Raw genomic sequence first — 22,178 nt, forward strand, 5'->3', positions numbered from 1 at the left:
TACTTGGATAACTATAACAAAAAAATATCATGTGTGTTCACTATAAGGTGTTTACGAAGTCTCTATTATTGTGATTATGGCTTCTAAATAAATACTGCAAATTGTAAGCTCTGGAGGGGTTTGAATTAAAAATTTCAAATAAAAAACCGAGAAAAAAAGAATTTCGTAATTTTTTATAGTGGACACAGTGGCGTGCCCATTCCATGATCAATAATAATTCAGATTCAGATATAGGATTTTCTTTAAGGTTATAAAGTTTAATGTCCAATGTTCAAAGAACAGGTACAATATGTGCGTGGAAAAAATAATTGTACATGTCCAAAATTAGTAGTTAACAACAATTTTAATATAACATTACATTGTAACTATTACAATATACCAATTAATATTAACGGTATTCCCTACATTGAACAACACAAGAATTGGATGGTGTGACTTGAATACACCTTTACCTTTCAGAATTTTTCTTAATACTTGTAGGTAAGTTAATCTTCGATAGTTTACAATAAAAAATAAACTTAAAATCGTGAGCAGAGTATAAATGGGCAATTCTATAGAAAATTGTTAATTTAAGCTATGCTTTAACTTTATGATTGGATTTAACCTATGAAGAATATAAGTAAGCTTTAGGGGAGAGTTATGCCAAATTATTAATGCGCCACCAACTTCAATCAAAAAACAAGTACAAATTAATTCCACAGTGGAATAGAAAATAGAGGTGATGTTGGTCAGATTTGGGGTTACCATGGAAATGGAGTACATGTCAAAATTTAACGGCACATGAACAATTTGACTTTTGAAATTTTAGTGTATAACAGCAATATTATTACACAAATATGAATGAAGCATTTGTTGACGTAAATGGCATTATGACAAAAGTAACAACATTCGGACGTTGGATTGAGGAATCTCCAGGAAATACTAATGAAATAGTTATACTATTACCGGGTAACTATTAATTGCTCCTTACATTATCGTTAGTTATTATACTTACATTTTCTTTATTTGCAGGTAATCCGGGTATAAATAGTTTCTATAAAGAGTTTGCCAAGACCTTGTATGAAAAAACTGAAATTCCAGTCTGGTGCCTCAGTCATGCAGGTCACAATTTTTCAGATACAGGTTTTGTTTCATTCCCAAATTTTAAGCAAAATAAGGCACTTTATGGCCTGAAGGGGCAACTGGCACATAAGGTGAATATCTATTTACATTGAGAGCATCTAATTTGCCTGTCTTTAACTTTTAGATTGACTTTTTTAGGAAATATGTACCTGAAAATACGAAGGTATATCTAGTGGGACATTCCATTGGATGTTACATGTGTTTGGAAATCTTAGAAAATGAGCATGTTAAAAACAAAGTTCAAGAAACATTTCTTTTATTTCCCACTGTGGAGCATATGGTAGACACCAGAAATGGCCAATTTCTCAACTGGTTCATTCGCCCTATTGTACCATTTGTTCTGTTGCTCTGCTGGATATTCACTATTCTACCTTCATTAATTTCCTCTTTCCTTTTGTATGTCTATGCCTTTATGGCAAACATTCCAAGAAAAACTTATGAAAAAGACATTAGAAGCTTCCTAAAACCTGGAGTGTTGAGACGAGTATTTTTCCTTGCTTTTGAAGAGATGGATCAAGTGAAGGAACGAAATGATGATGTTATTCGAAAAAATGTGGAAAATATTAGATTTTATTATGGTAAGGCTGATGGTTGGACACCCAAGGTGTTTTTTGAATCCTTGAAGAAAAATGTGCCTTCAGCAAGTGTTGAATTAACAGATATCAATCACGTTTTTGTATTTCATCACAGTGTGGATGTGGCGAATAAAGTTTCTGATTGGGTTAAGAGAAAATAATTAATTTACAGTTATTTTTGAAATAATGTAGCAGGAAATTTGGGAAGTAGGTTAGTTAAAATACGAAAAGTATTAAAATATTTTTATTTCTTATATATTTATTATGTAAAATTTTGCTAATAAAATTGACCTTGATTGAAGAACATTTTATTCTCTTGTAATTTAAAAAAAAAATATTATTTGGTGTATTGAATAACTGATATGCGTTTTCTGGTCTTTTTCTAAAACAGTTGACGAATAGGTTAATAATGATAAGCATATGGCTTATTAGTGATCTATTTTTGATAACTTCCAAAAAACCGTACCTTTCCCTTTGTTTAAACTCATAAAAGTTGACAACTCTAATAGCGGCTTTCCACTAAATGACCTAGTCAAATTTAGCTTTTACTATTGTCAAATTATAAAATGCAAACAAATCTAAGTCTTATTTCCATCAAATGGACAACAGTTTGTTCCAGTTGCAATTTTTTCTTAGGATTCCACTGAAAAGATAAAAATGTTTATAAAATTTTTTTTATTAATAAATGACAAGTTTAAAGAGATTTCTGATTCTTATTTGTGGCTTCTTATTTTTTCATCGATCTTTGAAAGCAAGGTATTCATTATTAATAAATTTATAGTTTATTGTATTAGTAATGCTATGCACAACACCAAAATCGTTGAAACTTAAAACCCCAACTATGTATTATTTGTTTCCATTAAGTGGACTCGGTACCAAAATACCAAAACGTATTGAAAACTTTTGATGTTACCACTTCTTATCGGGACATTATAATTACAATGGCAAGAAGTTTGTAAAAAATCGCACTGTTTTAACTAAACGACAATTGTATAATTATAGTTACCTTCTCCTTCTTACATCATACTATTTGCGAATTTAAATGAAACAAATTAATATTTTTAAAAATATTTTTTTATGGATAAATTCAACCATCTCGCGAATAAAAAATGTTTTCTTAAAAGTTAGATACTTACAAATAAATAAATTATATTCTACTCGTAGGCAGTTACAGAAATTAAAAATCAATTCAGACATGCCTTTAAAAGCAAAACAATATAAAGATAATACATTTTAATGTGAAATATATACACATACGTTAAAACCCTGACGGTTAGTTGAGAGCAAATGAACAAGTGTACAGTTTTTTGAGTTTCTCCAAACTGGGACTTTAAGAGAAACTAATAATGGGATATCACAATCGTTAACCTTCGTAAAGAATCTTTGCAAAGTCTAACAGGAAAGGCAGATAGAAAAACTGGATATTAAAAAAATTGTAGAAGTTGGTTTAAAGACATCTATGGCAATAGGACTCAACATAGTAATTCAAGATAAAAATTACATTATTTAATGATTCTTTATACTCTCCTAAAGCTATCCCGATAACGACTCTATCTATTTACACGATATAAATTCCCTTGTTCCCGTTAAAAGTATATTTACACTATGTATACAGGGTGTACCAGAATTTCCATAACATAAATTCTATAACACCTAGTATATTATGTATATCTCTGTGAGTTAATACTGTAAAAAAGAAAAATAACTATGAATATACAAAGTCTAGACATATAAGGAAAAAAGGTCACAATAATATAGTTCATTTTTTCATATTCAATTTTGATGCATTAGTAGTTTATTATTGAACGCCTAACAATGCTTTAAATACTGTTTTATTCGCTAGATTAAAAAATAATAATCTCCCGACACAAGTGACGTGTCTCATTACAGACACTGACATTACATTACACCAATAGTACAACACATTACATTTTCCAGAATCAAACGAGATAGACGTTTAATTCTTTTTTTATGGCAATATGTTCAAAATTGAATGAAGTTTTATATAATATTTGTGACCTTAACCTCTTTATTCACTTCTTGTATATATAATTAATAGGATCTGGGACAAAAAAGCGCAAAGTTAAAATATTTTGCAAACGCGATTTGACAGCGCCTCGAAAGGTAAAAAAGATGTTTCTTTAAGTGAAAAGGAAAGTCATTTTGTTGGAGAAGCCAAATATTGAATATCAAATAAATCTACATTTCGGAAGTGCTTTGAATATTCAATTGGACATCTAAGATAACTTCAACTATCACACGGAACTTTTCACACTTACATTAGGTTTGTTTTTTATTGCCGAACTAAGTTCACAGTTTTCTGCACTAGTTTCCAAAATAAAACTAGTTTTTCTTTTCCGATGATTTTAGTGCTCTCTTGCAATAAAGAACAGGGAATTTTTAAACGATGCGCAATTGTTATGGTGACTCGTGAATGCCTGTGCCTTGCCTTACAGTTTCGGACATTAATTTTTAAGTCCACCTAAATTTTACTCCGTGAAATTTAGATAAAATTAAAAGCTAACACATAAATGTTGACACTTCCTGAACTAGCTGCCCTACTTCAAAACCTTCAGTAACAAGTTGGTCACCTGCTGCACTAAATTTGAATACACTATTGTAATTTTTTTTCTGAAAAAAAAAAACTCCCATTTTTTATCTTATTACAACCCTTGGAATGATATGGGTTAATTAATACATTGTTTTTCTATAGTTGGTTTGGTCTTACAAAGATCAAAACCTATGTCTTGCATAAATTTTGACCCTTGCGGGACGATACCCTCTGTGGAAGCACCTTTTCAACTCGAACTATGCGATTCAATTCTTTTTAATCACTTCTGGTGATCAACACAGGAAATAATCAACCACTAAGACTCTGCTTATCTCTGGATTAAATAAAATAATATTTAAACGTAATTCTGTGCTGCTTTTCCTTTTCAAAAGCTTGATATTAGTGACACTTTAAGGCACCAACACTTCATACAATTATCACTGTAAAAAACATTAAACTGAAGCTAAAACCTTACAATATCAATTGCCCAGAATTCAAATTAGAGAACTGAGAAACCCTTCTTCACCGCATTTAAACCTTATAATTAAAGGTTCAGATCTTTGAATTTTATCACAAAGGCTAGTGCGAGAAACATCAGAGGCGGCTTAACACGCTCATTTAATTCAAGTCATTAGCACAAATTTTGTATGATGTGAACCTGGCTTCCGGGGTAAAAATCATGGATGCTATAAGATACAACATTGACAATTTACAAATTTACGTAGTTTTAAAATTATAAGAAAGTTCAGTTCCCATTAAAATAGCCGCAGATGGTTTCGAGCCTGAAAATCAACCCCACATCGCCATTTTAAATATCATTAATGCTAAATCTTATAGATTACGTTCGTTTGCCCCGTACGCCTGATATACAGACCGTAAATGTTATGGGCAATGACGTATTTATTAAATGAGCGTATTACAGAAATGTACATCAATAGGGACGATTAATTAGGCATTATATTGATGCTTTCCGAGGCCGAGGGCAGGACGACTGTACTCGCCTGGTTATTGTCGTTGTCAGTGCTACTTAGCTGGATCGTGTGCTGCGGAACCTGAATTTGGACGGGAATTTGGATCTGGCTGTTGGGACCCTGAAATTTTTAATAATGAAAAATGTACCAAAAAAGAACCGTTTAGTTTAGTCTAATAGTATGTTGTTAAATTTGATTCTGATAACACATATTGGAAAGACACTTACTACAGTTTTGTTACCTTGTTAAAAGATCTGAGAATTTTGCATAATATAGTATGATATAGTGATTTCGATGTGCGACAGAATGGTGACCATAAATCTATGGGGGAAGTATAACAATGGGTTTCGAATGCCGCCATGGATTTCAAAAACAAATATACTATACAATTAATGGTACTTTTTTTGTAGTCATAAGTAATACATGGCCTTATATGGAGGAAAGTGTGAAAGCAGGTAAAACAGAAGATCGACCATAGGATGTTAAGTAGATAGCATCCACTTAAGGATGGAGGATTAATTGCGGGGTAGTTATTGATTACGCAAGTGCATTGTGATTTAGATATATTATAGAATATTATGTAGTTATGATATGAAGTAATTGGGTAGATATTGGATATTTATGTAATCCGAGGTGAAGCATATATTTGAATATATTCATACTGCGCTCTGTAACCGTAAAACTACAGCAAATATCGTTGTTGTTGTTCCAATTTCTTAACCGAATTATATTAAGTTAGTCTGTCGAGTTTTGTTCTCCTTCGTGTGTTCATTTATATACAGGGTGATTCACAACTTATCTATAAAATTTTAGGGGTAGGTGTGTCATGAAAAACTAAATCGATTTTGTAAGAAAATTTATTGGAAAATCCTTATAATTTCCGCGGAAAAAATTGTTGAAGTTTAACCATGATATAACTGGACGACTAATATTTACGTTTTTCTGCAGAATCCCTTTTAGGTTCATCGACCTTATGTATAATTTATAGTTAGGTCCCCACGTGTCAATGGTTGGGAGTTGAAGACATAGGTGATCCAACTTAAGAGTAACAATTTATGATGCCAAAATTGCTTACACATGTAAGTTTGCTTCTTTTATTTCGGGTGAAACAAAAGTATCTTTAAGTCGGATCACCCATGTCTTCAGCTCCCAACCATTGACACGTGGGAGACCCAACTGTAAATTATACGTAAGGTTGATGAACCTAAAAGGGATTCTGTAGAAAAACGGGAACATTACAGTCGTCCAGTTATACAATGGTTAAACTTTAACAGTTTTTTCCGAATTTTTTTTAAGGATTTTCCAAAAATTTTTCTTACAAAATCGACTTAGCTTTTCATAACAAATCTATCCCTAAAATTTTATAGATAAGTTGTGAATCACTCTGTAGTTCTAATATAGACGCAAGAAATACAAATGACTGGAAAGTAATAATAGGCTACTTACCCCGCCAGTTCCGACTTGAATGGTAACTTGTGCATGGGTAGTTCCATTGGGTAACGACCCACCTAATTCGGCCTGCACATCCTCAGGGGTGCCACCCGCTTTTAAAATGGCTTGTGCCCGTTCCGCTTGTTCCTGACATAAAAATAATTTAATTTACATATTTACCAAAAACCCTTGGATATTTAATTTCATGACTCACTTTCGCTCTCCGTGTGATGTGACTTCTAGTATGCTTTCGCAAATGATCTTTTCGGTAGAAACCTTTTCCGCACTCCCCACAGATTTCAGTTTTTTCGCCCGAGTGGATGACAAAGTGCAAGTTTAGGTGCTCTTTACGTTTAAAACCTGTGGAAAACAGCATTTTCTAAAGAATGTCACACGAAAACAAACAAATTTTGTATTGAAACTTCTTAATGAAGATGAGTCTACACTTACCTTTCATACATACGGAGCAAACGAACGGTCGTTCGGGATTGTGTCCCAATTTATGCCTTTCCAGATGCTCTTTCCTTTTGAGACCCGCGCCACAAATGTCGCAGATAAACCTCCTCTCTATTTTGTGTCCCACAAGGTGTTGCTCAAGTAAATCCTTTTCTGGATAGGCCATATGACATTCAGGACAACAAAATAGAGTGGTACCATCAAGGGCTGTGGCTATGTGTACCTTCATAGAAAAATCGATTAAAAGATTAGCTATCGTTTCACAATTTCTAAGTACGATTATATAGGAAGATAAGTGGCATGAAACTAAAACTGAGTGTCTCTGAATATTCTGCTTCATTCAGACACTAACTTCTATTCAAAGCTCTCAAAGTAACTATTTTATATCTTTTTTAAATTGGAATTATGGTAGTATTGATATGTTATTTTTCTGGCACAAACGCTTATTTAAGAATATTGATACCTCAATAGTGACAAACAAAGAAATCTGATATGAATCAAATATAATAAAAGCACCTCTTAGCCATAAATTGTCCTTTCATCCTATGCCTTAAAAACCAATATACCCATTCAAAAATATGTATCCATTGAGACTCAATTAGTTCGATTAAGAGGATAACACAGATTTAGTGATTCGCCATTTTATCAAGACTACTAGAACCTACATTAAAAATACACAACATGCTCTTTGTTTGATATCAAAACTGAATAAAATATAAGCAACACAAAATCTATTTTAACAAAAAAATGAAAACATGTTAAGAAAAAGAGTAGGAAAGATTTAACATGCGTTGTTTCGCTACAATTCAACGTACCTGTCCCGGTTTAGGTTTTTTCGGTTTTGGTGGCTTTTTCTTGTATTTTTTCTTCTTTTTGCCCTTGTCTGCAGGATCATCCGGGTTCTCTTCTTGTGGTACTTCACTGATACTGTTCATAATGAGATGTTCCTGCAAATTAAACTAATTTTTTGGACATTTCCAAAAAAAAGGAAAAAATTAAAACCAAGGAAAACTAAAGAAAAAAATCGATAAACAAATCTACGCATAACACACTAAACAAAAATGTAAAAAACACTAGTACAACCCCAACACAAAAATACTCTACCTACATGGTCATCTGGATTGGCGATGCTCACTGTTTCGATCACGCCGTCCTCAGTGAACTCCCTTTTAATCTCTGGAGCGCCGTTAAACTTGAGAAACTGGTGTAAAGAAGTGAGTGGCAGGGTTTGAGCGGCCTGCACCTAGGGAATCGTTATTCAATTTTATTTGCCGTAATAAAGTTGAATAACAAATTTCGACTAGGATCGTGAGGTTGCCAATCCAACGATTTCAAATTAACGAGTACATGCTTCCAAATCCACGAGCCAGTTTTGAACAACTTACCTTTTGAAGGTACTCCTGTAAACTGCTGATGTTCTGTAGGTATTGAGCAGGTACGTGGATTGCTTCGGGCTCAGTCTGTTGTGGCATCTCTCCGTCTTTGCACATTTCTAAATCAGGTTGTTTGAAACAATTTAATTAACATGTTAAATCCATTAAACCTGTCTTAATGAGGGCCACAGGCATCGGTACCTCCACACTCTTATCGCTCTCATCCTTATCTTCCTGCTGTGGCTGCTGTTGCTGCTGCGTTTGTTGGTGCTCGATCTGGGCTTGCAATAGCTGAATATCTTGGGGTTGCAATGCGGCCACAACTGTCATCCCTTCTAAACCGCTTTGTCCACCATCAAGCTATGGAAATTACGGTTTTTATTTTTCCTAACCATCATAGTAATCGAACTCACGATTTGCAACCCTTCTTGATTGCCATTGTATGCTACTGTAAGCACTGTGGCACCTTGACCGAACGTTTGGATAGGGATTTGAGAGAGCTGGTACTTGGGGCTGTTGCCCCCACTTGTTTGGGCGGGATTTACTACCTGTAAGTATTGGATGTGTTTGCCGTTTTGTGCGAAGCATGCGTGAAAATTACCTGAATTTGTACAGTTTGTTGGGGATCTCCTGGCTTTGATCCAGGCATCGTTATCGGCAGAGTAATAACAGTTTGGCCCTGCTGACCTCCAGTGGGGCTGCTCGGGGCCTGGGCGAAGGCGCTAGCGTCCAAGGGGCGGATGTAATGGATGCCATTTTCACCGCCTTTAGGAGCAAATTTATACAATTGACCTTTTCTGAATTACATTTGACCACTAAATTACACTTGACGCTTCTTGAATAAATCTTGACGTTTTATAAATTATACTTGAAAATTATGTAGTTTGATTGAAATAAATAAAGAAAACCAACCTCAAGTAACATGAAGTAATTTGGAATTTGATTTACTGCATATGGATTTTTTTTTAAAATTAATTATTGGTTTACTAAAACAAACCTTGTAGAACGCCAACAACTTGTCCATTTGCTGTTGTTACACTTTGTGTGATTTTTCCCGCCGAAAACTGAGTGGCTACTGGCAGAGCCGCGGACAGAGGTACCCCAAATGGTGCAAAATTCATGTCTTATATATGAAAAACCTGTAAATATCATATTTTTCAGTCCAGCCATTGAAAATCATTGAGTAACACTTAAACATATTTGTTTCTAAATGGATAAAAAGCTTTTAAAAGTATTGTTATCTTTTTTATATCGCACCTATATAAAGTAAATAGAAACGCAAGTGCAAAGGGATCCCAAAAACATTGAAGGAAAAAATTCGCAACTTTTGAAGTTACTTATTAAATATTTTCAATTGTTGAAAATTCAATTTGATGTCCAAAAACAGAATTGTGGAGTCTTAAATAATTTGAAAAATCTAACGTTTTGATAAATTTTTAGGCGGACGCCACTGGAGGCTTCACTTCCTCATATGAGAAATTTTCTAGAACTCAAAATGTTGATATTGCAATTTACATTTATCTAAACTCGAGTATAGGATGACTCACAAATGAGAAAAAACGAAAGCAAATTTATAAATAATACCAGATATTACGAGATGCTAAGGAAGATTTACTTTATAAAAAACGTTGAAAAAATGAACACATTTTTTGGAATTTTGAAAAATTCTATATTTTGTAACTTCAACATGAATGTTCAAATAATTCAGGTAAAGCTTCACAAGACTGAGTCTTCTGCAGCGTGACTCTCGATTTCATATTAAGATTAAACTCCAGTTTGTCTTGGTCTCGTATATCGAGACAGAGACTGAAATATACATAATCTTGTCTAGTTAACTTAAATCTCAAAGTTAAGTTAAAATTACTAATTTATCATTTTTACGTTACAATAGATATTTTTTTTTAAATCAGAACCAGTGAAAACTTGATCAGTCTAGTAGACAGAGAAAAAGGAAGTCTCGGACTCGTTTTCGAAATAGACGTTAAAATCTCGTAGCGTCGCGAAGCTCTAAATCCAAGAACAAGGCATTCAACAAATGGAAAAAATAAACCAAAAAATGTAAATATCAAATTTTCAATAAGGCATGCATCTCAGAATGCCACTTTGAAGCCTTCCACTAAAAAACTCATATGATTTAAAACACGAATTAATTTCACTCACATGAATTGAACTTAAACCATTTGAATCAATTCATGGCAACTTTCAGGAAGCCTAAAGATTAATAATGCTTTTGGAAATAGAAGCAATATTAATATTATCCAATAATTGTTCTAAGGTTGCCAGGGCTTTGTCCAAAGCCATATACCTGAACAGCTGCGCGCTCCCGTTCGAATCAGCTTTTCAATCAAGACCGCCAATAATTCAAATCCCCCTATCAGAAAGTTGAAGAAGTAGCGTGTCCCCCCCGGAAAGGCAGTACCGCCGTGTCCTTGAGGAAACCCCTGCCCTTATCGTGTCCACTCTTGCACCCACGGAATACAGAGGGGATGAAGCGACTCACTACAAGAACGACACCACCACGCAAAACTCACTCGTACGGTACGAACTGCCAAAGCCATCGACTTGGAAGAAGGGGCCACTGTACGGTACCACGGTTTCTAACGGGTCACGTGGCCTCGGTACCCAGGCATCTTGTCTTCGTCGGCTACGCGGAGCTAGACAAGGAGGAGGCGATCATTTTAATGTCCTACATGGGTTTGATGTAAGAGAAATCGCGCCGAGGCCTAGTTACCTACATAAAAAGGTACTTTCACCTTTTTAAGAGCTACCGTAGTCGCGCACAATATGACTTTAAAAAGAAACTGCCTAGCTAAAGTACATTTAGTATTTTTTCTAACACCAAGAGATTATAGTCGCCAATACATTGGAAAATTCACAAATTGAACCTAATAAAACAAATCTTTCCCAGTATTGTATGATCACTCAAGGTTGGTTTAGTATTTTGCAACACCGTCAAGGTTTCGCTAGATAGGTCTCGAAACACTTTTACTCCTGTGGACTTAATGGTGGGAGCATTAGATTCAATGAAACAACATCGACTATGAATATGAAATATACATGCATGAACAAAGCTATTAGACAATCTATTTGTGTTAATGGTGATAATCATCATCCCTCGCTATTTCTGTATATTATGTAAATGATTTGATTTGATCAAGGCTTGCATGTATAGCAGTAAAATGGTGTTGGGAACAAGAAATCGTTATTAATTACTTAATATAAATAATTTGAAAAAATGTGTGTATAAGGGGAGATTAATGTCAACTGTTTATTAGTTTAGCAGAACCAAAACAAAGCAAAAAGCAGTTCAAATCATTTTTGCTTTTAAAGAATGTATAGAGAAGAAACAATTGCATTTTAGCGTTTTTGGATGTGTATCATAAGGCAAAAATCAGTATTTGACATGGGGGCATGAGTGAAGAGAAAAGGAAAAAATAAAATTAAGAACAACATGAACTACAAATTATAGAGAAGAAACATTTCACCATTTTAACAGCAAGTAAAAACATAATTCCAGGAATGAAGTATCCAGGGACTAAATTAGAAAACTCTAAATGATAGAATTAAGGAATCAATTATCATTAAGCCAAAAATTTGCGGTACTCTAATAAAGAAGTTAATGTATAAGTGGTAAACAAGTTCAAGTCATTTTGAATTCATTCCACAGTTACCAGGGAACATTCTACTCCCTAAAATATAGAAATAGATACGAGATAGGTATAGTCAACATCAGATTGGCTATTCCAAAACAGGGCATATGGTATCTTTATGTTGAATTGAGTAGAGACCATCTGGGAGATCGTGACAAAGCTCAAACTAACAACAACCTCTAATTCTATCATTAAACTACCCAGGTTCAAATCAGTACTAAAATGCAAGTAAAAGAAAAAAGGATACTCGAGTATAAGAACTTATGCTGTATAACAACTGGCCATGTAACATTGCCACTTTGAATAGAAAAGAGAAATATTTTAAAAAATATAAATTCTTTTCTGAAAAAAAAAAACAGTTTAATTTTGGGATTTTTACAAAATGAAATTCAGCACATGATTAACGAAATTAAGTAAAATATTTTGGTTTTGAAATAAAATCCAATTTTTATTATTAGGTGGATTTAGTTTCAAGTTGCAACTCACAATCATTACACAAAGCTTCTAAGTGAAAGTTATTTTTTGTTCAAAGTTAATACAATTGTTGGGGTCATTTTTATGCATTATGCACAGCATAAACCTAGCATAATAAACGTTTACAACACTTGGTCAACATTTGTTTAATATCTGACACATGTGATGGTCTGTATACATTTGCTGAGTGATTAACTTGGGAGATGGACTTCTCAAATGAAGAACTTGGCAAACAATTACTACCTTTTTGAAAACTCGTGTCTGGTGAATTTACCAATACATTATAAATTATTATAATATGGCCCAAAGTAGAGAAGTCCAAACGCTGGACTGACCCCAAGTTCAGGTTGGCTGCACTTTAAAAATACCACACAGAAGTCATTCAACCTTCGGGGTTTTCCCTTTTTGGAGTTTTTATACAGATTTTGAGAGTGATTTCGAACCATGTAATTAGAACACAATGGAAACTTTCCATTGGGGAGCAAGTTGGCAGTAGGAAAACGCATCTTTTGTTAGGAAGTTTTTAATTATTTTTATCACAGCGTGTAGGTAAACCCGACTTGGTTTAGTTAATAAGATTTGAACTTGAATCGTCCGAAGCCTTAAGCACGTAGGTATAAATGGACAAGAACACTAAAGAAAACATTTACGTAATGGAGACAACTAGAGGTGATATCAGCAGCGGCCAGGCCAACGCAATTAAAATGGCTACCGCAAATACTAGCGAAACTTCCCAGTTCGTCGTCGATTTTTCGGCAGGATTTTCGGAAAAGTTGATTCTCCTGCATCCAAGATATATCTGACGCCGCTGCCCAACTTGGATCGTGGTGGAGGGAATCCACCACCACTTTTCTAAAGATTGTGGGGATGAATACACACGGGCACCCCTTCCACAAATTTCTACGTATCACAGCGACGAAGCTCCCTACCCTCGGACACACGCGACCCGCGAAATCTTACGTGCTGTTATCGGTATCAGGTACATTTAAACGTATTTTGATTTATACAAAGCACTTACCGTTCTCTCAATTATCCGAAATCGGGTCCCAATTGGAGAAAACTTTTTAGCACCATAACACAAAACCGTACAACATGTCGGATACCGTTCACTTTTCATACGTTCATCTATTTGGCTTCGCTTTGCCAAGAATCCTTCCTTGCATAAACGTCATCGTAGAGGGCATTTCGAACGCCAAACATTTGAATTTCCGCGCCAATAGTAACTTCAAGGCGAAGAAAGCTTATTTTTATTTATAATGAAAATTTCCCATAATGAACTTTTGGAGATAATTAGCTGTTTGTTGCATACCACCAGAGTAAAATCCATTGTTAATACCTTATGTATTTGACAGGTTTGTGTATGTTGAAGTCTTGGGTCAGCAAAATTGAAAATTGTAAAATGCGAATTCATTAATTATGAAAAATAAATAGAAGTAAATAACTTTATCGTCATAAGTGCACTAGTACAATCATTGCACTCTTAACAAGCTATAATACAATTTAATAAAAATAAAGCAAGTGTAAAAATAAAAAATAATACAAATTAAATATTGATCGACGGATAGGAAAGGGGTTTCCGAAATGTAGCCAGACTCTTACGATTATGTATGCGAGAGTTGAATGTTGAAGCGACACATATTTTTGCAAATTAAAAATATAACGATATTTAAATCCCCACGCACATTTAAATAATATCTACAAACATAACCCGACTGTTACTGCAGGAGTGAGTAGAGCAACCCTTACAGTTCTCTTTTGAAGTTATTGCCTCTTGGCAGACTCCATAGAAGTGTCATTAACGTCAAACCCACCAGCGCCATACTTACTGTTGCGTGTAATTTTGCAATTAGAAATTAAAAATGTCAACAACCAACAAAATCCATCCCGAAATAGAATTTTAAAGCCATACTGATTGGAATAGAAGAAATAACTCCTTTCTATTCATATTCTCAAAGTATGAACGTATCAAATAAGGTAAGATAACTGTATAAAGCCGTAAAAGTATATTAAAGTTGATATCGTACCATTTTAGGTACCCGAATCTGAGGAAGAAGATGAGCTGGAGGCTCTACGTTTAGCTGCCTTGCAGACATTAAAAAAGAGTTCTTTAGGCCCTGTAAGCAATGCGCCCCCAAATAGTGTTAGGGATCATATTATCCATACAAACAGCCATAGATTTGGTTCAACAAATGAACCTCATGGGTTTAATAGATTTTCTTCTGGCAGAGGTGTAAGTATTTTGTTAAAATTTGTAGTAGAAAAGAATGTTCTGTGTAGATATTCCATAATGAATTACCATAAAGTTTTTAATTTAATGAAATCACAATGAAAATGGAAATTTTTATGCACAACATAAATGCATTGGTATAGTTGTGGATTTGTAAGTTTAGCAGAAATATTATATTATATTGTATTGAATTGGGTGAACTGGTAATAGTGCACATATACATGGTAATAGTACAACCTAAAGTCTGTTATTACTCATTCAGTGTAAAGGTTTGAATATTTTCTTTATAATCGCTGGTTAATATTTCAGTGTATATAAATCAGGTCAGTTAGTTAAATGATAAGTGGAAGTTTTCTTAGGATCATTACTAGGAGGGACAATATTCTTAAGTAATCAGTATAAAGAAAAAAAGAAAACTTCTATGCTAAATGAGCTTTCTGCAATGGTTTATTATGTTCCTCAAGGTTACACAAGAGTTGTTTTGGGAGGAATGTCCTTTTTATTTAAATTAATCATATTTATTGTTAATGTCTTCAGTAGAAAGCAGTATCTAAGTTCTGTAAAAGGAACATACAATTATCTATAAATATAGATAAATACTCTAATATTGGCTACATTAAAATTAATTAAAAGTACATTGAAATGGTACCCAATTCAGGATAACATGGAAAAGATAATGATTCTAAATAAGAACTCAATTTAAAAAGTAAAAACCACAAATAAACCTTTGCTAGGCAATTGACATTCTTATACAACATGACCTACAGTTTTGCCTTTTTTAAAGCACAACAGATTTTTCTATTCTGCAAAGATGCCCATTCTGTGCTAGTAGGCTAGAAGCAAGTTGTGCACTGAATAAATGCTAAACTTACCAACACTTTAACAAATTGGCACTAAAAATAATTTTTCTTTTTTTATTCAATACCTGTGTTTTCTTTTAACTGAAAATTGTCAAAACTGAATCTGTCTACGTTGAAAAGGTAATTTATACATGTTCTTTATATATATATATATATATATATATCTTTTTTGAATTTATAAACATGTTTTTAAAAATCTATATTCATTATCCATGACAGTTGTTTTTACTTATTATAGAACCATTTTCAAAGCAGCAGACAAGTGTCCAGAAATCTTATACCTCTAACTCCATCTCAACCTAAAGATGTATCCACCTTAAGGCAACCAAGTACTGGCAACAAGTCAACATTTCCCTTAGTTCAGGACAAACATAAGGGTCAAATATCAAAGCCTACAGACTCAATATCTGAGAAACCGGTTAGTAAGTTTGACCGATATAAAGACACTGATAAATCAGATGAAGAAGATTCAGAAGATGAATTGTTGAAGTCTGATAGTGACGATGAGGACGATTGTACCTTGAAACTGGAGAGATCGGACAGCCTTGAAGCATTGATGCAACAATTGGATGATGAAATACAGGGAAATGTTAAGGAGGATTCAGAACTCAAAGTAAAGACAAAAAATAAAAAGGCAAGGGATGGTGGGAGAGTGGAAGGGAATAAAAACCTGGGTATTGAAGATAATGTTCTGCCTTCATCTACTGAAACTAAAACTGAGGAGCAAAAGGAGGGCCAAGAAAAAGAATACAGTAAACCTGAAAAAAGTGAAATTATTGTATCAAGTGGGAGCCCAGATTCTGAAGAAATAAAGGAGAAGTTGATTAAAGTTGAACTATACAACAAAAAAAGGTCTCTTTCTCCTTCACAAAGGAAAAACTACCGGAACTTCAAGCGCGGTAGGGGAGCAAATTTCACAAGGCAACCACCTCAAATACCCCCATTTATTCCTGCAAACGGCCCTCCGATTTTTCACCCAAATATTCCTCCTCCCATATTCAACAACACTCCATTTCAACTTAGCAACTCTATAACTCCAATTCCACCATTTTATGAAAAAACGCTTCCTCCATTATTAATCAATGCTGAAACTCTGCAAACCCAAACTATGGCTCCTTTATCGCCAAGGAGTGCCAGGTTTGTTCTGGAAAACCGCGCCATAATTGAGAAAAGGAAGAGATCACCGAGAAGGTCATATTCCAGAAGCCCTTCACCTAGGGAGAGATCTTTAACTCCAAGAAGGAGGTCTTTGTCCCCATCTCCTATCAAAAGGGCGGGCTCACCCATAAGGAGAAGGTCGAATTCTCCATTGAGGAAACGGTCGCCGTCTCCATTGAGAAAACGCTCGAGATCGCCAAGAAAAAGGTCGATAAGTCCGAGACGGAGGTCATTGAGTCCGAAGAGGAGGAATTTTAGCCCGAAACAAAGACCGTTGAGCCCCAGGTTGAGGAATTTCAGTCCGAAACGCAGGTCGCCTAGTCCTAGTCGGAGATCACAGTCGCCGCGAAGAAGAGACAGAAAAGGTATGTGTTTAATCTTAAATGGTAGATTTAACCCATAAATTTTCTTTACAGACCCTCCTGAAGTTCTCAAGAACAAACCAAGTGTGCGTGACCGCCTGGGCCTTAGACAGTCTAAACCTGAGGAAACTGACACAAAAACCAAATCCAACTCTAGTCCTCTAAGAGATGAAAAACCATTAGATCCTATATTAGAAGCCCGAAAAAAGAAGTTTGAATCCAAGGAAATCAATGTTAAAGAAGGCATTATTAGGCTGAAGCCCAAAGATGAACCAAAGCTTGAAATAGATAAATGCGAGCTTGATTCTCAAGTAGAGATTACAACCGCAGTGGAACCTCATATTCTCAAAACTGAAGAGAAACTCGAGCAACCAAAACAAGAGACGATAGATGATTTTTTGACTGAAGAATCCGTTTTAGAAGACGAGTTGTATTTGGACGCTCACTTAGATCTGTTTTCTGACGGATCCTTCAGTGAGAATGATTATAAAGTTAAAGAGAAGCCTGATTTAAATCCTTTAAATGAGCCGAGAGAGAGGAAAAGTCGGCACGGTACCGTTAAAACGCGAAGTGAAAAGGAGCGTCGCAGAAGCTCACGTGATCGCCAATTGGCTGAGCGTAAATCACCAGTTGGGAAGTCCAAATCGTCACCAAAAGGGGAAAAATCAGCGTCTAAAAGACTAAGAGTAAAGGCTGAACGACACCCCAAGAAGTTCGAACGGAAAATTGAGATCAAAATTAAAAATCCAGCCAAGTACGAGAAGACTAGTGATTCAGAGGGGGGTAAAGAAGCGGAGGTGGGGAATTCTGCCAGGAAAGTAAAATTGGGGCTTGGAGGAAAATTGAAAAATTTGGAAGACGATGATGATACGGAAATTATGGTGGAGAGCGATGAAGTGGAAAATGATGCTAATGATGAAGGTAAAATTCACGTAATATTATTTTTTATAAACCTACAACAATCGTCTTTAGTACACTTTGTCCTGTCAGCTTAAGGTATGATTACATTAGCTATTTAAGTTCTCGTCTTGAAACCGCAATTAACAAGGAATTGGTTACGGTTACTAGTAGCGAGAATCGTTCTGACACGGTTTTATTATACCATTTTGTTATCAAAATTCGGAATTTTTTTTTGCCATGTCTCGGTCACCACTTGAAAACTTCTAATTATGTTCCAGTTACGATTCGAAATGTAAATAATTCGTAGGTGGATAGTAATTATTACTTAACTGGGACTAAAGTGTATAGCGTTTTTTCTTTTTATTTGCGATTGATTTTTACTGTACTTTAGTAACTAAAAAAGTAGGTGAGTATAGCCCTATGAATATGTAATGCAAACTTACGAATAATCCAATTTATAATAATCTGTATAGTAAGATTTCAATGATATCCCATGTTAAACTTATTTTTATTCTTTTGTAGGTGATTTACGCGCTCAATTAAGTAAAAAGAGAGCCGAGAAGCTGCACAAAACAAAGTCGTCTCCAGGTGTCACCTCCAGACTATTGCAGAACGCCCTAGAAAACGCCCTACCGATCAAGAAATCCAAAAAATCGAAATCTAAAGAATTATCAAGCTGTGGTAAGATTTTTTCACATATTTTTACCATTACGATTATTAATTTCTGATATCTATTATTTATGTATGCAAAGAGTGGTGGTGCAATTAATAATACCTCCTCTCTCTTCATACAGTATTCTGGTGAATTCCTTGCCCAAATTCCATATTACAACAAAAAATATTTTGATCTTAGAATTAGCCGCTCTGAAAAGTCTCTTTACGGCTGATTTTATCGCCTGTCGCCTGGGGTTAAGGGTCAGTGCCAAGAGACATGTAACTGTCTATAAGCATAAGCGAATTAACATTAAATTCAACACATCCAACCCGGTAGCAGGTATTATTTGTCACCCTCTTAATTGTTTGTTTTTCTGCTTATTTTTTTTTAACTGCCTTCAATTTGATTTTTAACGATAAATAAATGAAATTTTAATTTAAGGAGAGCGTAAGCTGCCGATCCGTCTAAGGCTGGGTATAGCGTGCGATTCCGACGTGTTCACCAAGACTAAAAGGAAGTCTAAGAAACGGAAAAGTAATGATAGCGAACACCAGGTATTTGATCATTTTTACGTATTGAGTAACATTGCAAATGTGGGTCTTTTGTAAAAGCGGTTGTTGTTCTAATGAGTTTGAATTGATGAAAGGAGATGGATGGTTAAGGCTACCTTATAACGATTGTGATACTGAAGGGTGATCAAAAAGCCTCAAGTACCTGTTTAAATATCAGAGGCATGTCTTGGATGAATTCATCGGTTATTTGTTGTTAATGAGATATTTGATGATGTATATAGCAAATAACTTTCCTAGCCCCTTAATAAAAACCCTACGTTTATAGTTCATGACCTACTGCTACGTTTTTTTTTATCATCCATTAGTATTTCAAAGTATATAAGGCAGGTGAGTGAATTGAGTGACATGCGGAAGTTTTCTTAGAATCATTTTCAGTACTAGAAGGGATGATATTCTTAGGTGATCAGTTTGAATTTGTGGAGGAAATAAGAACATTTCTATGCTAAGCAACCTTCCAACAAGGCTTTATCGCCTTTTTCAAGGCTACAGAGGAGCTAACGAGTGGAACAGTGCTCCTATCATTCTGATTAATTGTACTTGTTAATGTCTTCAGCAAAAGGTCGTATTTAAGTGATATACATGGGATATACAAATGACGATAAAGAAGGATGGACAACCCTTTTTCGTTAATTGTCAAATTTTGTCGTGGCAAACGATGCTCTTACATTGATTATATTAAAATTGGTCAAAATTATCATTAAAACTGCATTTAAATCGTATCTAATTCAGGATAACATGTAAGAGATAACGATTCTAGGTTACAAAAATTCCAAACATAAAAATGAAAAATCTGAAAACTAACAAATAAAAAAGGTACCATCCTTGTCCTAGTTCGTGAATCTTATAGTTATCCGTGTGAAAAAATGAAAATTGCGAAGAATGTTAGCTGCTGAGGTTTAAAAGGACCTAAAACCTGTCCCACTGGGATATTTAAGTTGTTAGTAGACCTTGCGAATTCATAACTATATATTTTGTTAAAATAATTGATAACAAGAAGATCAATTTATTATTAGGAGCGTTTATCGAGGGGACAAAGAATCTTGAACAAGGTAAAGAAATTTGTAGATATGGGAAAATCCATAGAATTTGGGTGAACTATGGTAATATATGGGTAATTGAATAGCTTTATCCTATGAGATTAAAGCCCAGACCGAGCTGGTAAGAATTTCATCTCTTTTACTACAATGTCCGGTCGAGTTAATACATTTTTAGTATACATCCAAAAGGAAACTTTTAGGGTCTTTTACTAGAAGTTGAATTATTAACTAGTCATATTTTTACGTGAAGCTGTGATTTTATAATATTTCAAAAACTTAATTAGTCTTTGCTATTAATTATGGTCATTCCATGCTGGAAATGGAAGGTTGGGTGAATGTAGGGAGACATAAGAATGAACTTAATAGAATGGATGAGTCTTATGTGGCGCTTTTAAGAGGTTTTTGTGATATATTGCATGCATTCAACAAGTGTATAATTAGCTATACATAATTCATTTTATTTTATAGCTTCCATAAGAGTATCTGTTAAAACATTTTCCAGTCGAATTTCAACAAAACGCCAAGAAACGTTTGCTGTGCGTTGATCGTAATTTCGGTATTGTTTAAGTATTTTTTCTTATGCACGAAGAGTTTAATTCGGTGTTAAGGCAATCAAAACTGTGAGCAAGGTCATTGAGCTATTACCAAATAATGCTCCTATTTCTTTTATTGATTATTAGACAATTCTAACAATATTTCTCTTTTTAAAGTTCCTATAGGTAAGAACTGTATGATACCAGAATCATTATACCTGTGATAATATTATGATATGGACCTATTTGTAGTTCGGTCAGTTTGTTCATGTGTGCCATGCTATTTTTCTCATTTCCCACTCTCTTTAATTGATAGAATTCGATGACCGTAGGCTCATGTGTATACCCTGTTCGTTTTTGGTGTTTAATTTTTTTTTCATAAAATCAAATTCACATATTTATTTTTAAAGATAAAGTCGAAATAATTATTTACATAAGCCCTCGGTCAGCTGAAGGTAATATTCGAATCGAAACTCATAATTTTGTAGTAACAATCCCTATATTTTAAGATTGTATTAGGCATAGCGGAAGGGTGTTTTTTTTTCTCTAGTTTTACTTTATTTATTATTTTATAACTTGTACCCAAAAACATGTGATTTAAATCTAGTCTTAGTGAATAGACCATAGTCATTCCAAGATTGTTCCCATCAGAGAATCCTTTAACACAAGCTATACTTATTGGTCACTAGGTGTAAAAAAAGCTGAGGAGACGCATCAGGAACCCACCCACCTATGGAAAATACACGTCTTGAAGTTTTCAGTGAAAATGACATTATTTCAGTGAACTTGATTTAGTTTAATATCGTTGTTTTAAGTGTCGCTTCTCCTTTTTAAAGATTAAATTAAGAATCGGTTTTCTTACATTTGATGGTAAACTGTTTTGTAAATACTTAGGCTTTATTAAGGAAAAATCTAATGATTTTATTTCTAAGATTAAAGTAATAGATTTAATTATACCAATTTATATCTCCTTTATAAATAGAATTTGTACATAATTTTTGTTGAATAGAGTAGTTTAGAACATAAAATATTGTTTAATTATTTATTTTAATAAAGAAGTCCCTGTTACTTATGCAGTGTTGTGTTCTAATCTCTGCACCTATAAACAATATACTTACCACCTTTATTTTGACAAAATATTAATTACCTGTGTAATTATCCCTCAGATTACTGCCAAAGGTATTGTCAATATAAATTTCCAGTCAATATTTTTATAAACTCACTACACATAGAAAAAATACCCTTTATCAAGAATTTTGATAATGTTATTA

General features: G+C 34.2%; 3 protein-coding genes across 7 annotated transcripts in view; 2 read left to right on the forward strand and 1 right to left on the reverse strand.

Annotated features, from left to right (window-relative positions):
* sturkopf (lipid droplet associated hydrolase sturkopf) overlaps nt 1–1,926 on the forward strand; it is a 79,859-nt gene extending 77,933 nt beyond the window's left edge. Inside the window, exons 1-4 of one of the 2 annotated variants that reach the window (XM_066402347.1) lie at nt 233–480; nt 809–948; nt 1,012–1,193; nt 1,247–1,926. In XM_066402347.1, coding sequence (XP_066258444.1) covers nt 837–948; nt 1,012–1,193; nt 1,247–1,858 — 906 coding nt within the window. In that variant the 5' untranslated portion in view covers nt 233–480; nt 809–836 and the 3' untranslated portion in view covers nt 1,859–1,926. Of the gene's footprint in view, nt 1–232; nt 481–808; nt 949–1,011; nt 1,194–1,246 lie in introns of those variants that run through there. The other variant, XM_066402348.1, reaches the window with a different exon arrangement.
* Nucleotides 1,927–2,756: 830 nt separating this feature from the next.
* Nucleotides 2,757–13,834, reverse strand: LOC136416889 (zinc finger protein 281-like). 4 transcript variants are annotated; one of them, XM_066402309.1, is made up of 12 exons: nt 13,622–13,834; nt 9,477–9,618; nt 9,081–9,244; nt 8,893–9,027; nt 8,650–8,839; nt 8,492–8,598; nt 8,215–8,349; nt 7,922–8,065; nt 7,101–7,329; nt 6,865–7,010; nt 6,666–6,797; nt 2,757–5,339 (listed from the first exon to the last, which is right to left on the reverse strand). In XM_066402309.1, the coding sequence occupies exons 2-12, from the start codon at nt 9,598–9,600 to the stop codon at nt 5,193–5,195; spliced, it is 1,653 nt and encodes a 550-aa protein (XP_066258406.1). In that variant the 5' UTR covers nt 9,601–9,618; nt 13,622–13,834; the 3' UTR covers nt 2,757–5,192. The 4 variants fall into 4 exon arrangements, with proteins under 4 accessions (XP_066258406.1, XP_066258407.1, XP_066258409.1 ...); XM_066402310.1 differs by lacking the exon at nt 13,622–13,834 and having other exon boundaries at nt 7,922–8,053; XM_066402312.1 differs by lacking the exons at nt 8,215–8,349; nt 13,622–13,834 and having other exon boundaries at nt 7,922–8,053.
* Nucleotides 13,835–14,409: 575 nt separating this feature from the next.
* Nucleotides 14,410–21,983, forward strand: LOC136416879 (zinc finger CCCH domain-containing protein 13-like). The gene is made up of 7 exons (XM_066402292.1): nt 14,410–14,577; nt 14,636–14,833; nt 15,929–17,213; nt 17,265–18,131; nt 18,633–18,791; nt 19,207–19,319; nt 21,597–21,983. The coding sequence occupies exons 1-7, from the start codon at nt 14,560–14,562 to the stop codon at nt 21,600–21,602; spliced, it is 2,646 nt and encodes an 881-aa protein (XP_066258389.1). The 5' UTR covers nt 14,410–14,559; the 3' UTR covers nt 21,603–21,983.
* Nucleotides 21,984–22,178: the final 195 nt, after the last annotated feature.

This window comes from Euwallacea similis, chromosome 25 (genome assembly GCF_039881205.1).
Source record: "Euwallacea similis isolate ESF13 chromosome 25, ESF131.1, whole genome shotgun sequence".
NCBI lineage: Eukaryota > Metazoa > Arthropoda > Insecta > Coleoptera > Curculionidae > Euwallacea > Euwallacea similis.

Coding starts and splice junctions, on each gene's coding strand:
- LOC136416889 (XM_066402309.1), bottom strand. CDS start 9,600: ATGAATTTTGCACCATTTGGGGTACCTCTGTCCGCGGCTCTGCCAGTA. Junction 7,011..7,100: donor TTGCTCCGTATGTATGAAAG/GTAAGTGTAGAC, acceptor TGTTTTCCACAG/GTTTTAAACGTAAAGAGCAC. Junction 5,340..6,665: donor TTCAAGTCGGAACTGGCGGG/GTAAGTAGCCTA, acceptor TAAAAATTTCAG/GGTCCCAACAGCCAGATCCA.
- LOC136416879 (XM_066402292.1), top strand. Junction 17,214..17,264: donor GCGAAGAAGAGACAGAAAAG/GTATGTGTTTAA, acceptor TTTTCTTTACAG/ACCCTCCTGAAGTTCTCAAG. Junction 18,132..18,632: donor AAATGATGCTAATGATGAAG/GTAAAATTCACG, acceptor ATTCTTTTGTAG/GTGATTTACGCGCTCAATTA.